The 16,684-nt window shown below is 40.2% G+C and overlaps 1 protein-coding gene across 3 annotated transcripts in view; it reads left to right on the forward strand.

The window, feature by feature from the left end:
* sgk1 (serum/glucocorticoid regulated kinase 1) overlaps positions 1-11,273 on the forward strand; it is a 37,090-nt gene extending 25,817 nt beyond the window's left edge. The window contains exons 1-10 of one of the 3 annotated variants that reach the window (XM_034142997.1): positions 5,014-5,190; positions 7,131-7,206; positions 7,413-7,488; positions 7,633-7,821; positions 7,912-8,043; positions 8,685-8,921; positions 9,012-9,107; positions 9,306-9,461; positions 9,570-9,659; positions 9,875-11,273. In XM_034142997.1, coding sequence (XP_033998888.1) covers positions 5,163-5,190; positions 7,131-7,206; positions 7,413-7,488; positions 7,633-7,821; positions 7,912-8,043; positions 8,685-8,921; positions 9,012-9,107; positions 9,306-9,461; positions 9,570-9,659; positions 9,875-10,042 — 1,248 coding nt within the window. In that variant the 5' untranslated portion in view covers positions 5,014-5,162 and the 3' untranslated portion in view covers positions 10,043-11,273. Of the gene's footprint in view, positions 1-5,013; positions 5,191-6,902; positions 7,033-7,130; positions 7,207-7,412; positions 7,489-7,632; positions 7,822-7,911; positions 8,044-8,684; positions 8,922-9,011; positions 9,108-9,305; positions 9,462-9,569; positions 9,660-9,874 lie in introns of those variants that run through there. The other 2 variants (XM_034142996.1, XM_034142998.1) reach the window with 2 other exon arrangements.
* Positions 11,274-16,684: the final 5,411 nt, after the last annotated feature.

A 16,684-nucleotide genomic window follows, 5' to 3' on the forward strand; every position in this document is an offset into this window, starting at 1 on the left:
AGGTACCTGTTGGACCGTGTCCAAGAAAGCAATGTGACAAGGACCATATTCTGATGAAAGTGTTTTTCACTGGGAGTAGTCTGCCTGTTAATTATGGGACTTTTCGGCCCATGGAAAGACTTGCAAGCAATTAGCCAAGCTGGTGACAAGCTGTTCCTGTGGCCTCGGCCGTGATGCTGCTACACCCTGTCCTTCCAAGCTAAGCAATTAGAGGCGTTAGGAGCACTTAAAAGTTAGAGTTTGTCACATAGGAATCATTTAGTGATGCAGCAAAGCGTTTGGCAGAACAGAGCAATGATGGAGAGCCAGGAATAGATGCAAATAATAATACTTTTAGGGAGTGGAGTTATAACTTTCCAATGAAACAAAAGTCATGTTTGGTCAAAGAGCAGCTGCTATAGATACTCTTACTTAATATATAAGTATGTTGACCAACTTGCTACAGAGCAGTTCATAATATAATAATGGGTGATTATAAAGCTTTCTGTGTGTGTATTTGTTCTCAAACTATTGTTCTGAGTGAGGCCAAACTTATATCCATGCAGTTTTCTCTATGGAAGGCAGGTTGACACAGGTGAACAATGTGTCATGAATGATAGAATGAAAGGAGTAATTATCAGCTTCAGAGGGACCTCCACACCTCCACAAGCACGTGTTCACAAACACAACACAAAACATGTGCTTTATGCCCAACAGTCCCAAACAAGAGACAGATTTGAGGTTGTCTGAACATGTTTGTTGCCTTTACACCATGAAGATTTGCAGTAAAACATGATGTGGGTGTGTGTTCTATATTCAGAGCCACTGCTGCCGTCACTGACATAATCCCTGTTCCCTAAATCTACCTTTGACTATCAACCTTAACCTAATTTGAGCCTTAATCCAAAAGGCAAATCCTCGCCCTCATACAACCCACTAAAAAATATCCTCTCTTGCCAAATGCTCTTACTTTTTGGTACGTACTGTACTGATGGCCCAGGGGTTACAGTAAGAACTAAATGTTCCCTCTTAGCTTCCTGCTGGGATCATTTGTTGCACTTCATTCTTGGTTCTGATACCTGTCAGATACCTGTCTCTCTACTGTTGCTTTCTAGTAAAGCAGGGGTCTCAAACTCAAGGCCCAGGGGCCAAATCCGGCCCGCGACTTCATTTTATGTGGCCCCGCAAGAGCTTGCAAAGAATATAATACGTTTATTATACGGTTACATGCCACTTTACAGAAGCAGGTTGCCCATAAACTACATGTCCCACAATGCATCTCGTTTTGTGACATGCGCACTGAAGAGACTTGCAATTATTTGCCCTGGACTTCTGCTTTCAGACGTAGTTAATTACTAAGTTATTATCCTATCCGATAATAATCCAATTCAGAGGCAATAATGTAATATAATACATTATTTTATATATATTATATATTTATATAGTTACAACCGGCCCTTTGTGCGAATGTGGCCCGCGATGAAATTGAGTTTGACACCCCTGTTGTAAAGGCTTAACATTCCTCAATAATTGGTATGTTTAGTTGTGTTATATTATATGGATCAGTCCTTTAAAATTATAGTTTAAATTTTTTGCTTCTTGAGAAAATAAAATATTTTAAATCAAAAAGCAATTGAATCCAAAGAGTTGGGTCAAAGATGGCAACTATTTGAGTTAAATATTTGGTAATTTGCTCAACATGTGTTCAAGCAACCCTCCCAAAAAACTGATCGTAACAAATCAGTTCATTTCTAGGAAATGATTACAAAACTCTGGGACGTACAAAATGAAGTGTCACCTAAAAACACCCATTAACACACTAACAGTCCACCAGTCATCCCTAACAGACAGTATCACTGAAGCCCAAGGAAATCAAAACAAAAAACAGCCAGCCCAACACTCCACAGTCACCAGGAGCAAAATAAAAGCCTAGCTGTCCTCTCTGAATAGCCGCGGCCTTTATATAACGGTGTCATTTGGTTCCTCACCACCAAGGCTCATTCTCATTCAACGCCAGATCAACTGTAGCCACCAGCAGCCTCATCCTCCCCTCAATGGCCGCACAGAGAGTGGACATGGGATGGGAATATGGAAGAGATGGAAGGATATAATGTATGGATCTCTCCGGAGAAAGCATGAATCTGGGCATACGCTGCTCTTTGTTTATATGTTGGGAATTCTGTATGGGTGGGCTGATGGAGCGTGTGTGTGTATTTATTCTAGGACTTTAATTTCCTTCACCTCTAGCCCTATGGCACTGAAGCAAACTTCTTCCTGTCCTTTCATGGAATGGCCCCCTACGTGTGTGTGAGTCAATGCTGGTTTTGGCACCAATTATAGTGCCACTACTGAGTTATATAATGCACTAGAATCTCTCTCTCTCTCACAAACACACACACATAGAAAGTGGGCAATGAACAAATACTTGAGTAGTTTGGAGCCTCCTCTTGTTTGGGCCAAAGCAGCCTGACAATCGAGAAAGGTCAGGATAGGAAAACACTGAGTGGACCTTTTTTTTGGTATTGGACTCGCTCCCTCTCTCCTGATCCTCTCTCAACACCTCTCTTTCATTTCATTAAACTTGGCGATTTAAATGAGCAGAGATGCAGACATCAGAGCAGTGCGGAGGTAAAATCTTCTTCATTAGCCGTACTAAGTACTTTTCCCCGTACTTTTCGCGTTTAGTTACGTTAGTACCCCTTATGTCGCGTTCATACCAAAAAGAGTACTTAGTGCCGGGAACTTTTACCCCCATTTTTAGTGCCTGCTGAGAGGTGGTACTTTCCTGGGGGAAAAAAGTGCCCCAGTTCTGATTGGCTGGGCGAATTGCAAACCACGCCCCGTAAAACTCTGAAATGTTTTGTAGAGCTGGGAGTCCCAGCAGCTTCTACTGAAGCCAGTCCCCAACTCCGGGGACTTCCGGCCGGGGACTTCGGGTGGCAGTATACACCGTGAAGTGGTTTGCGGCCTGCCAGTAAACCCAAAGCAAAAGAAGTCGAAGTGACGTCAGCGGCTCATTTGCGTAATCTTCCCTCAGGGAACTTATTCCGGTGTGAACGCGATCTGTACTAAGTGCCCTGGGGTAATAAGTGCCGGGGCACTAAGTGCCGGCACTAAGTACGGCAAAGTACTTGGTGTGAACGCGGCTATAGTCACTTTTATTCCTCTCTTGCTACATGGTTTGGTTGTTAGTCCTTGGATAAAAAAAGCTAAGTAGCTGCTCGTTATTCGACATTTCAAACCGGTATTCTTGTATTCATCTGTGTGGAGGTTTTCAAGGTCAACAACACTTTTTCTTATTATTTGAGGAAGCAAAATTTGATGTATAAAAATGTGTATATCTTGTTTAGCACATGATGCTTTCAAGTGCTTGTGAAAGATGTTGAAAGACGCTTATAGCAACCTGTGCTGTCTTAATGAGAAATATATTTTTTCTGACAAACACTGCTACGTTCTTGTTGGTGCAGTGAGGCGAGGCGTGTTGGACACCTTGAGAAAGTTTAGGAAGTACCTGATGTGCCCTTGTGTGTGTGTGTAATCGCATGAGTAAGTGTGTGTGTTCGTGTTCTGTCAGGCTCTTCGCTGGTTTGTTTTGCCCTCCAGCTGCAAGTGAATGTGTGTGTGTAAGTGTCTTTGTGTGTGTGCATCAGGTGGCTATGAGAGACATTAATAATAGATTTGACCTGAGTAAAGGGAAATACAGAGACAAGCACAGAAAAGTTGAGGTTATATTTAAAATCTGCAGAGTCACATACTGTACATGCACAAAGATAAAACATTTCCGGGAGAGGCCAGGGGTCTTTGTATGCATGTAACATATACCAAAGCAAATTTCTCTTATGTTTAAACCTACTTGGTAATAAAACCGATCCTGATTCTGATTTGGAGCCATCTTCTAGACTCTTAGTCTTTTTTGGACAAGCTTTAATTGCACCATGTCTTTGGCTCTGCATTTTGACCGTCTAACAACAATGCTAAATGTTTCTGTAGCATAGCATTTTCCTACTGCCTCACACTTCATAAGATTTGTGATTGGAATGTCATTGGTTTAGTTAAAATACGTTATATCATCACTGTTTATTCCATGGTGTTTTCATTAGTGCATCACCTGTCCATATATTTAGTATTTTGCCACTGGTGTCCTCATTTTTACGTTTCCTTTCATTCATCTATCAGTTCTCTACTCACGCACATAAACACTAATCTGCAAAACATTGTCCTGAAATACCCCAAGCGTGTATACACATGCACAACATGTGCATGTTTATTAATACTGCCTCAACTTGTTGTGGGCTCAAAGGTTAAGTTAATGGGAACTCTGTACATTTCCAAATCCGGTTTACTTTTTAATTCCGAGCTCAGCGGGTTAACGACCTCAGCTAGCAGGCTGTAATGGAAAAAACTGTCTACAAGGGGAAATTAAATAAACCCAATGTTTGCGTAGGCTACATCCTCTAACTATGAACCAGTTCTTGAGTTTTTTTCAAGAGGTTGTTTCAAGAAGTTAGAAGGTGCTAGAAAAATGTGTCACCAACTCATAGTGATATGGTTTGACGCTATTATGTGTGTGTTGGAGTATACTTTGCAGATTGATACTGTGGACATCCATTGCCGCCAGAAGAAAAAATGCAATCAAAAAAACATATCTTGTGAGTTATTATAATGCTACATTTTCTTTAAATAATGGTTTTGTATCTCAGAACATTTAGTTATTTTCATCTTTTTTGGAAGGTTGTTCAGTAAAATTAATAAAAGCATATTTTTTGTCACTTTGGCACAAATAGGCTTCCATACCTTGCAGTCATTTTCTTTTATTTGACTCCTAAATCAAACAATTTGGTTGCTGGGAAAAGCCACGTGATATTTTTTACCTTTGTTCATTTCTTAATTAAATAAAAAGTCAGGTCTATATTCTAGATGTCTGGCTGAACTGTAAAGTAGGAGCTTATGGGGAGACTTTGAAGGCAGCACTTCCCCCGCCCTGAGGAAAACTCATGAGCCGTGCATGAAACTGGAGAGTGGAAGGAAATAGAGGCGAAACGTCTCCGCCCTGAAAAAAAAAGAAGAAATAATCTTCTGGAGGAAAGTCTTCAAGATCAGGAATGCGGGGTAGTTTGATTACCTGCCTGCCGAGGAACCTAAAGCCTCACTCCTTGTTGTGATTCAGAAAATAAAGAAACCCTATGAAAGACAAAACAACCGCTTTGACGTGTAAGTAGGCTGCATATTCATTTTGAACCAACGGCGATGGTTTCTCCATTCGAAAAAGTCTCTATGATATTTGTATAATGCCCGTATAGTTAACTGTATGTCTATGCAATATGGTTTAATGGTTGTCAGCCTATTGTGATATCGTTTCTTTGTAAGGGTAGGGCTTAAGCTCAGTAATTGTGTGTTGAGTGTTTGCAATAAAGCTGGTAGACATTCTCGGGGGGCGCTCCATTCACCCAGTAATCGCGTGACCTGGATTTATGATGCTGTTATCTATGGAAAAAGCCTGCTGATAGGGGGTCTTTTGTAAGTGCCAGAGAAAACTTGGCAACTCTATTTTGCGACTTTTTGATCCTTGACGCTGCAGGCAGTGAAATGAGAAGTCCATCAGAACTGAAAGGTTTGTTTTGTGATGAACTGTTGTGAGTAATTTAAGCAATTAAGAAACCGAATAGGCTACCTGGGACATTATACGTTTTTACGCAAGACTTGGACAATTGTTGTGCATTTGCAGACAAGTTACAGTTCATTAACCTGCATTGTTTCCACTCCGCTTTTCTCTTTAAACTCTTCAACTCAGTTTATTTTAATATGGATGTTTTGCCTATGTCTCCTTCCTTTTTACGCACGGTTATCAATATATTTTTTATAATGTGTTATAATGTGCCTCTATGGATCATATCGTCTTACATACTACATTCCTCTTGGGTGTGTTGATCAAACTTGAACCAGGTGCCTTACATAACCAAACCTCACTGTGTGGTCTTCTATGTGCCAACACACAAGGCAAATCGAGTAGTAATTTTCCACATTATACATTTTCATCATCACATTGAATTGTTTTGGCTTCTTCTGAGAGGCTTGCCGGTTTGTTGAAAACAGATCCTGGGTCTGATCTGCCGGTTTTATTCGCTTGAGTTGGATGTATTCAGAAGTTTCTCAGTCTGTACTTTTCCACTACCAGCGGCTTTTTTTCTTGGCACCGGGCCTCCCTCGACTTAGGCTCTCCCTCTAGTCTTTTGTATACCGAGGGAACCTGCGTCACTCCCGGCCGTTTTAATTGAGAAGCAGCCAAACGGTGAAGCTGATAGGCCTAGTTAAGAGGCTATCAGATTATTTGTTCAGGACCAAGTTGCAATCTCATAGGGGGAGGTCAGGTGGTGGAGTGTTACAAAAATAATCAGGAGGTTGGAGAAATATCCCAAATCTCATGAACCCTCTCTGGCAGTTTTACTTAATTTTCACTTGTTTGCATAATTTGGAGTTTTTTCTGTACTGCAGGAACATTAAATACCACTATATGTTACTTGCTGCACACATCTGGATCTCATTAGCCTATATAGGATTAGTGTTTGCAGCATAAATGCAGACTGACATTTGGCTGTCTTGATGACAATTAACCCATGGCATGTTAGGAAAATGATGGTGTTGCACAAACATATGTGCAAGCTAGTACACACCTTTGAGTGAGTAGTGGTAAAGAACTTTTTTTCCCAATTCTTCATGTTAATTGACGCAAGCACATCTTGAGGTGCGGTTGTGACGCGTTAGAAGCGCAACGGCCTCTGATTGGTCGACAACGTGATCGATCATGTTCTCACGGGCCACATAGCTGAAAGAAATGTTTGCAGCGCATCACGCCCACCAGGGGGTGTGGGTGTGTTGGGCGGCTCCTCCCTCCTCCAGCCTCTTATAAAGCTAAAGGCAAAGGAATGGGAGTTATATTTTAGTTTGAAGGCAGAGAGCTGTCTTTACCACATCACATCATGACGGTCAAAACAGAAACAGAGATGCCTGTCCTGACTTACTCCAAATCTAGAGGGATAGTTGCCTTAATCACTGGTAACTGGATATTTGATTCTTCATGGAATGGATGGACCTCTTTTTGCTTTATTTTATTGAAAATCTAAACTTTATTTTCTCTCTTTTTTGTGTTGCAGCTTTTATGAAACAGAGAAAGATGGGTCTGAACGACTTCATTCAGAGGCTGGCCACCAACTCCTACGCCTGCAAGCAGTGAGTACCATCTGACTCATGTTATTGTTCTGTGTCACTGGAGGACAAAGCATTGGGAAACACAGGCAGTCAATGCCAGTTAGTCTCTGTCCTCTGGAGGAACTTTGTGACTCCCTAATCAGCTGATTCACATATTTAAAATAATTGAATAATCTCTTGATGCTTTGTTGAATGAACTCAATTGGAACTCTTTGTTTTTTTTTCAGTCCTGAAGTTCAGTCTATTCTGAACCTGAGTCCTCCTCAGGATCCTGAGCTTATGAATGCAAACCCCTCTCCTCCTGTAAGTATTTCAATAAACAGACTATTGTGTGTTGCTTCCTCTGCTTACATTTCACCATATGCAGAACTATAAACACACTGTTTACCATACATTCTTGGGGTCATTATAAGGTTCTAACTTTGTCATCTTCTCCACCTTTTGCAGCCAAGTCCTTCCCAACAGATCAACCTCGGTTCATCCTTAAACCCCTCCGCCAAACCCAGCGACTTCCACTTCCTCAAGGTGATCGGCAAGGGCAGCTTCGGCAAGGTCCTGCTGGCACGCCATCGCGCTGATGACCAGTTTTACGCAGTCAAAGTCTTACAGAAAAAGGCCATCCTCAAGAAGAAGGAGGTAAGTGTGGCTACAGACATGCCAAAAGTGCACATGCCTACTCTTTGTCAACCTCGCTAACCTTATACCCCCTGCTCTTTTATTCCCCAGGAGAAACACATCATGTCAGAGAGGAATGTGCTGCTAAAGAATGTCAAGCACCCTTTCTTGGTGGGTCTGCATTACTCTTTCCAAACAACGGACAAACTCTACTTCATCTTGGACTACATCAATGGAGGAGAGGTGAGAAAAATACAAAGCAGAGATGATAAAGGGAGAAGCTCAGCTATTTAAAGTAGGTGCTTTAGAAGGGGTCGTTTTTGGAGAGGAATAATATTCTGAGTGCCAGAATCGAAGATGAGGCAGAAACACAGACAGACAGAGGGGATATCCTGCCATGAGATGCAGATTAGAAGCTCTCTGCCTTTCTTTCTCTAAAGGAAACACCTCTCAGGAAATCATGGGGTTGGTCGGGAGAGACTTTTGGGCCAAATTTAGCAGCACCATTCAGACTCAGTGTGTGCCCAATCCAGCTAATTTCCTGTGATTGTTGGACGAGTAAAGACAGTGCTGATTAAATATGGGCTTCATCAGGAAACAGGATGCAGTTACTTTCCTTTTCTCTTCTTTCTCTTTTCTTCCCCTCTTTCTCCCTCTACCCTGCAGCTCTCTCCCTCCACCTTTGCCCCCCTTTAATCTGTCTTCCCCTGTCAAACTTGTAAAGCCTTTCCTGCCTCTTTATTTCTTCCTATCCTGTTTCCTCTTGGCTGTCTTTATTGTTGACCTTTTCATTTACTATCCGAGCTCATGCCATTTTTAGATTATTTCAAACATAATCAAGGTATTTGAGGGTTTAACTCACTTTTTGTTTCCTTGTCTTCCAGCTGTTCTACCACCTACAGCGAGAGCGCTGCTTCCTCGAGCCCAGAGCCAGGTTCTACGCCGCAGAAATCGCCAGCGCACTGGGATACCTTCACTCCCTCAACATCGTGTACAGAGACCTGAAGCCAGAGAACATCTTGCTGGACTCACAGGGACACATCATTCTCACCGATTTCGGCCTGTGCAAGGAGAATATCGAACCCAACGGGACCACGTCGACCTTCTGCGGTACACCAGAGGTAAGGAAAAGCTTTCTGGTGACTCAGAACTTGACAGCTTTCTCTGTGATATCCTGTAATAAAGCTTAACCCATCTTTTTTTCTCTGCAGTATTTAGCTCCTGAGGTCCTACACAAGCAGCCCTATGACAGGACGGTAGACTGGTGGTGTTTAGGTGCGGTGCTCTATGAGATGCTCTATGGCCTGGTGAGTAACATTCACATTGCTTTTTAAAATCTGCACTTTAATGATGAGTTGTGCTGTACACAATGAAGCAATTCTTATCTCAGTTTTGTTCCGCGTGTCTCTACATGCATGATTTAAAAAGATGCAATCAGTGTGTTCGTCATGAGGATTATTCGCTTGTTGCCAAGATGCTTATCAGTTATTTTTGTCCCTCACCAGCCGCCGTTCTACAGCCGCAACACAGCAGAGATGTATGACAACATACTGAACAAGCCTCTGCAGCTGAAACCTAACATTTCCAACGCAGCACGACACCTGCTGGAGGGCCTGCTGCAGAAAGACAGAACCAAGAGGCTGGGCTGCACAGAGGACTTTGTAAGTGTTTAGTTATTGTGGCTGCATGTTGATATGTATGCATTTTATTGACTAAATATGTACATTAAGGGCATCATTTAATTATTGGTCATTTGTGTCTCTTCACAGGTTGAAATTAAGATCCACGTTTTCTTCTCCCCCATCAACTGGGATGACCTCAATGCCAAGAAGATCACCCCTCCCTTCAACCCCAACGTGGTACGTTCCTTTTAATACCACAATAACTGCTGATTAAAGCAGATTGAGGATTTTCTACAGTATGGTAGCCAAAGCACAGACTTTGTCCTCAGTATTCACATTTACATAACTAGATTGAGAGTGTGGAACATCCTTGCTGTGATTTAACACATTTCCAATTATGGCAAGGTATTTTACAGCCTGACTAATCCCCTTCTTGTCTTCCTCCCTCTCAGACGGGACCCAACGACCTGCGGCACTTTGATCCAGAGTTCACAGACGAGCCGGTGCCCAGCTCCATTGGCTGTTCCCCAGACAGCGCGCTCGCCACAGCCAGCATCAAAGATGGTTCAGAGGCCTTTGTGGGCTTCTCTTACGCCCCATCTATGGACTCCTACCTATAGGATTAAAACACAGGCACTCAAAGGACGCCTATTCAGACTTACAGGACATGAACTGTGGCATGTCCATGGATTGCATCTTGATCCCACTTTACATTTCCTGTTGGGTTGATGGATATTTCCGAAACCAACCCCCTGCAACAACTCTGCATCTGCAAAGAATTAAACATGTGTACTTGCCATAATCCCCTTGAACTCTTGAAAGAAGACTTGCTACAAGAGGAAGCCTGCCATGATTTAATGACACATTGGGGTTGTAATCCTCCATCCGATTTACTATCGCACAACTTCTTCAACCTTCCACAACAGACACACTCTGCAGGGCTTCACTCAGCCATCTCTTACCCGTTAGTGGAGGTCTTTTGCACACAGCTCAGGCAGCTTAGAAGCCCCTTTTGACCCTGCAGCCACAACTGACAAGCACACAAACCAATTTCAACCATATCTAGAAGAGGAAGGCTGGACCACGCTGTAACAGATCTGACCAGGATTTCTATCTTCATCACAAAAAGATCTTCCCTCTTTGAAGATTTGTTCACACCACCCATGGGGGACCAACAGTAACTGAGTTGGACTGAGTAGCTTGAAGATGACATTTATGTTGGTGCTTTAGTTTCTTCTTATTTACATTCTGTGTGGTTGGAAAAGGGAGTCATTTGAAGCTGAATGTTACAGAGGGGGAAGTTTGTTTTCTCTCTCGAAGGTGCCTTTTGTTTTTTTCTCTCCATCTTTTGGGTTCGTCTGGGTCGACCTTAGAGTCAACACGTTTAATATGTTTTTTGTTGGTGTAGCACCAGCCTAACACACCAGTTCTGGCATTTACATGCGAAACGTGAACAACTCAAATTATGTTTCATATCTACATTTGCACATAAAATAATAATGGTGATAGAGAGAGAAAGAGAGAGCACAGCTGCTAGGGGAGAAAGAGAGTTATGTGTTTGTGTAGCTCTGCTTGCCAACTGTGTCCCCCTCATATAGTCTTCCATTGCATTGAAACTGAACATTCCATTTTAATATTGCTGTTATGCAGTTTGACGGTATTTAAGTTTGTTTGTATATTTGGAGTTATGTGTACAAGTTTTAATGTATATTGAACAAAACATGACTAAAGGTATGCTTAAATATGTATATGTAACAATTCATGTTAAATGTACTGTAAATTGTCAAATTGTTTAAGATTTATGTGACCATGTTTGGTTTGCAATAAAAGTTTAACTTTATTACACCTATTCATTTTGTTTTGTATTATTGATAAATCAATTTGATTGATTTCCCTTTAGTCTGAACTGAAGTATGTCAATATTTGTAACATAAACTTGTCTTGACACTGGCAGTAAATAGAAAATAATGAAATAAAAGCGTTTGAGTCATAGAGTAAATAAAATAAATGTAAAGAATGAATATCTGGTAAACATATACTAGCCCTGGTTGTGAAGAGGCTTGAGCTACTGACCCCTGCCAAACGTCCCACATTAGTGTAATATGGACTTTACCCCCCTCCATGCGTCAGAAGCCTTACACAACAATTCCTGTGACGTGTGTGTGTGTGTGTGTGTGTGTGTGTGTGTGTGTGTGTGTGTGTGTGTGTGTGTGTGTGTGTGTGTGTGTGTGTGTGTGTGTGTGTGTGTGACCTAGCATTACTATCCTTGTGGGGACCTAAATCTGTTTACACAGTCACGTGTGGGGACTCGCCTCCCTTATGTCAATCATTCATTTTAGGGTGAAGACTTGGTTAGGGTTAGGGTTAGAGTGTGTGTGTGTGTGTGTGTGTGTGTGTGTGTGTGTGTGTGTGTGTGTGTGTGTGTGTGTGTGTGTGTGTGTGTGTGTGTGTGTGTGTGTGTGTGTGTGTGTGTGTGTGTGTGTGTGTGTGTGTGGATGGATTTGTTTGCAGGCTAATTATTGGATGGCCTCAGATAGACTGGTAAGGCCACTACAGGTCATTAGAAGAGCATTGATTTCATGCAAAAGCTATAACTGCATTAATGATGACTCAGTTATGGATAATATGAATTATATACTGTATCTTAAATAAGATTACAGCAGGGTGGTGGGTTGATAAGTCAGAGTGTCCTTCTGCTGGAGTTCAAGATTGTGTTCTTGGTAAATGGAGTCAGCCGGGTGTCTTTTAAGATGACACTGAATCAGATCTAGGGGGTTATTGTGCAGGTGACCTCTGACCTCTAACTTCCTGGGATGGAGGGAAAGTGGAAAATGAATTTCACTTTACAGATTAACATTGGAAGAGGACTGTTGGGAAGGTCTCAGTTGAAACTAATACAAGTGTCCCTTTAACATTGCCTGTCTATTAACAGCCTGTGACATAAGATTTTCAACAACATAATTACTCTGTAGCTATGTCAGTTTGACAATAAAGAACCTTGAACCTTGAACCTTGAACATGCTTTAAATGTTAAAGCTAAGGTTGATTATAGTTCAAAATGATCACACAAATCAGGAGAAATATCTTTACATCGTTTTTTGAAGGCATTACATAATTGCAATGTTCTACAGAATAGGAGAAAACCTGATAACATCTTTCAGAGCTGCTATTTTTCTATCTAACATGATGATCTACACAAAGCCTGCATCTATCTTATCTGATCTTACAGACTGTTCAAATCATTACTTTCCACTCCTTTGTATTTCCTGTTACATTCTTGTCAAACTATTTCCTCCAATGATCATCTTCCTCATTTTGACCATCGATCTTATCATAGGAAGCGGTGAACAGAGTTGCTTATTGCTGATTAACTCCAATAATAAAGGCAACTCATTCAAAATGACAACAAAAATAAAAGCTGAAACATGTATAGAAAATGCGTCACATTTGAAATAATTAGTATTTCATCAAAGGACTGTGTGACTGATTTTCAGCTCATGTGTGCTTTATAATCTCTGTCCAGAGGAAGGCTTTTGTTGGGCTGCATGATATTTCCAGATCTGCCCAGCAGCAGTAATCATGCACTGCCATCTTCTGGCCAAGTCTTAAACTGAGTCTTAAAGCACTAGTAGCAGTTTCACATACTTTCAGACAATACATTTGGCATTACACACACCATGCTTGAGTTTGTTTGCAACCCTTTGATTTGATTAACTATGAAATAGTAAGGAAACTCGCATAAATATTTGTTTAATTTCTAAAAATAATTTTTTTTATTTTATCCGAAAACATATGTATGACCTAAAAAAGTTATTCTGATATTTGTTGACATAAGTTACTATAACTTTTCTTGGACATACTATATTTTGAATTTTTTTTATCATTTACAAATAAGTGTACTATAACATTTATCAACATCAACATACTATAATATAAGGTTTTTTTCAACATACTATACAATTACGATCAACACACTATTATTTACTATGACATTTTCCTGATATTTTTAGAAATACTATACTATTATTTTTTTGACATACTATATTATTAATTATTTCCAATATAATATGACTTTTTTTCCTACATATTCCATGACGTTTTTCTGATATTTTTGGACCTATGTGGTATTTCTGACATTTTTGGACATCCTTTACTGCGATATTTTTCTGATATTTTTGGACATACTATTCTCTGAATTATTTTTCGTCATACCATACCATGTAATCATTTTGATATTTTCGACATAATATACTATGTTGTTTTTCTGAAAAAATGATTTAATCAAAAGAATGGCTCAACTGAATCAAAATTATATTCATAATTTGATTTATAATTGTTGACAACATGATGAAGAAAACAATAAAGACGTGTACTCACAGCAGCAAGCGTATCTAGCTGTATGATGAGTTGTTTGCAATTACTTTGCCTATAAGATCAAGCAAGAGAGGAAAAGATAAGGATGACAAGGATAAGAGAATGTAAACAGTGGCATGTCATCAATACATTTACATCTTTCAAATGACACTACTTCTACAACAGCCAAAGAATATCCTTTGTCCCATGATTTCTCTGTTAAATGGTAAATATATATATATATTATATCCTTTATTTAACCAGGTAAAAGTCTCGTTGAGATTAAAATCTATTTTTCAGGAAATAGACAGTATTTAAATAGCGCTTTCAGAGTCTTTAACACCCCTCAAAGTGCTTTTACCGATACAAGTCAGCATTCACACAGACATAGAGGCAGCCGTCTGCTCACAAAAAGTCACACATGCCATGCCATTGGTTCAACTTGACATTAAGTATCTTGCCCAATAATACACTGACATGTTGTGGTATAAAACCAAGGACCTTCTTATTGATAGACAACCACATTATCTCAGAGTCAGTCTCCAACCCAAATCACCCAGTCTCTAACACAGTCTCTAACACAGGCCTAAGGATGTCAGTGCTGGTTGCCATCATAAAGGAGTGGCAATTGCCTTCATGATGCATGCATCTGACACTCCAGCACTCTTACATTTTCTGATACAATGACATGCTATATTATGAGATTTTATAGGAATACCAACTTTACTTTGACTTTTAAATACTTTTTGTTACTATTCCATGTCATTTTATTATATATTTTTTTTACATACTTTATCTTGTATAGTATTTTATGATATACTATATTATGATTGACTATGACATAATTGTTCTTCGCGATCGAGCTCTCGTTGATAGGGCTTTTGTCAATGGAGCTCTCGTCAATGGAGCTCTCGGCGATGGAGCAGTTGGTGATGGAGCTGCCGCACTCCCATCATGGAGCTTTCTTCGATGGAGCTCTCGGTGATGAAGCTCTCGTGGAATGAGCTCCCAGCGATGGAGCTCTCAGCAATTGAGCTTCCAAACTCTCAGCAATGGAGGTTGCACTCTTGCCGATGGACTTCTCGGCTATGGAGCTCTAGGCGATGGAGCTGCCACGCTCTCACTCTAATATCTGAAAATCGTCAGAAAAAGTCAAAAAGTCAGTCCCGAAGGCCACACTGTCATTCAAACACTGAATAATTACCTACATAAAAGAAAAAAATATAAAATAAACTGTATAATTCATTAAGTGATTCTTTAGTGTGATAGGAGTTAATAAGCTAAACACTATGTGCGAGTAAGAGAAGGCTATATTTAATAAATATAAATAAATACCTTGCAAAATGTTATTGTTCTGCCACTGAATCAGGTTCCAGGTTTGAATATTACTGTGTCTTGAGTCGTGGATCCTGAGTCGTGGCTGTGCCAGTCGCTGTACACCTTACAATTATTTGATGGCACCCAGAGGTTGACATCCACCTGGATCCATCTTCATCTTCTTCTTATATAGACGACCTATGCATTTTTCAATTATTTGGACTACATTACATGTCACTTGTTAGACACTTTTATCCAAAGCGACTTACATACATTCTGTACTGTGGACAATCCCCACATGAGCAATTTGGGGTGAAGTGTCTTGCCCAGGGACACAACGACATGCTGACTGCAGTGGGACTCGAACTTGCTATCCCCTGATTCAAAGTTCAGCACACTAAGTTCAGCGCACTATCTCACTGAGCCACAGCCTCTATACCTATGTTGTGAATGTATTATCTTGTGAATTTACACACAGCATCTATTGCATGTCTGTCTGTCCTGGGAGAGGGATAAGGGTCTAAGGACAGAGGGTGTTGTATTCGTGTTCATATACTGTCCCCTGAGACAAATGTAAAGTTGTGAAATTTGGCTATATAAATACACTTTGATTGATTGATTGATTGATTAATTGATTGATTGATACTGCACTGCGCAATGTACGGTAACACAAGAACAGAGGAAAGTATTTCGCTATATATGTCACAGTTTCAGATACTATTTTTATTTGACAAATTCTGCTGGAAACACCAATATACAGATGGTCGACACACTCATTAAATATAGGTATGATGAAAAGGGCATTATTTACTGTAATTGGAAACTTTTATGTGTAATTTCCGCATTTTCAAATACTTTGAAGCTTATATTGTTTGTAATTCATTGCTGCTACGTGTTGGAGCTAGGTCAAATGACAATTGATTAAATAAGTTAGCATGCAAAGCAACTCACATTAAAGCACCACCCTATTCTCAGGAGCTTCACATTTAATTCACTATTCTGAGGAAGTGGGCATATTTAACTTAACACATGACAACTCTATAGTTTCTATGTTGGCTATGTGCCATATGGGTGCAATTAAGTAATATTCTTATAAGGTTCCAGGAAAGGCTTGTTGGGGAAAGTTGACATGCCAGTGATGACCTTGATCACATGTCATGATGCATTTTAGACCAATGGCTATGGGCATGTCCTCACCTGACTTACTTGTGATTTAACTTCAAATCTAAATACATAAATCTCTCTTTTCTAATTCTAGTTCTCTGCCACTTTCGGTAAATTACATTTGACTTCAGGACATTAAATTGTACATCCACTGATATTCAATTATATGCCAATTGCAACTACTATTAATTGCTTTAACTAACTGCAAAAGCCAAAACAATGTCATCATTTCTTTCTGACATAGGGCCACTCTCCAACAAGTAGGACATACATGGTTATCTTGGTTACTGAGTACTTACATAACACATGCACATACACTCTTTAACTTAAGTGAGGATCAAATGACAGTGGTTAAAAACAGGTCAAACTTTGAATTCTATAGGCGATGTCCGAACATCTAAAATACATCTCAAGAAAGCCATGCCCTA

The sequence above is a fragment of the Trematomus bernacchii genome, unplaced genomic scaffold (genome assembly GCF_902827165.1).
Source record: "Trematomus bernacchii unplaced genomic scaffold, fTreBer1.1, whole genome shotgun sequence".
Taxonomy (NCBI): domain Eukaryota; kingdom Metazoa; phylum Chordata; class Actinopteri; order Perciformes; family Nototheniidae; genus Trematomus; species Trematomus bernacchii.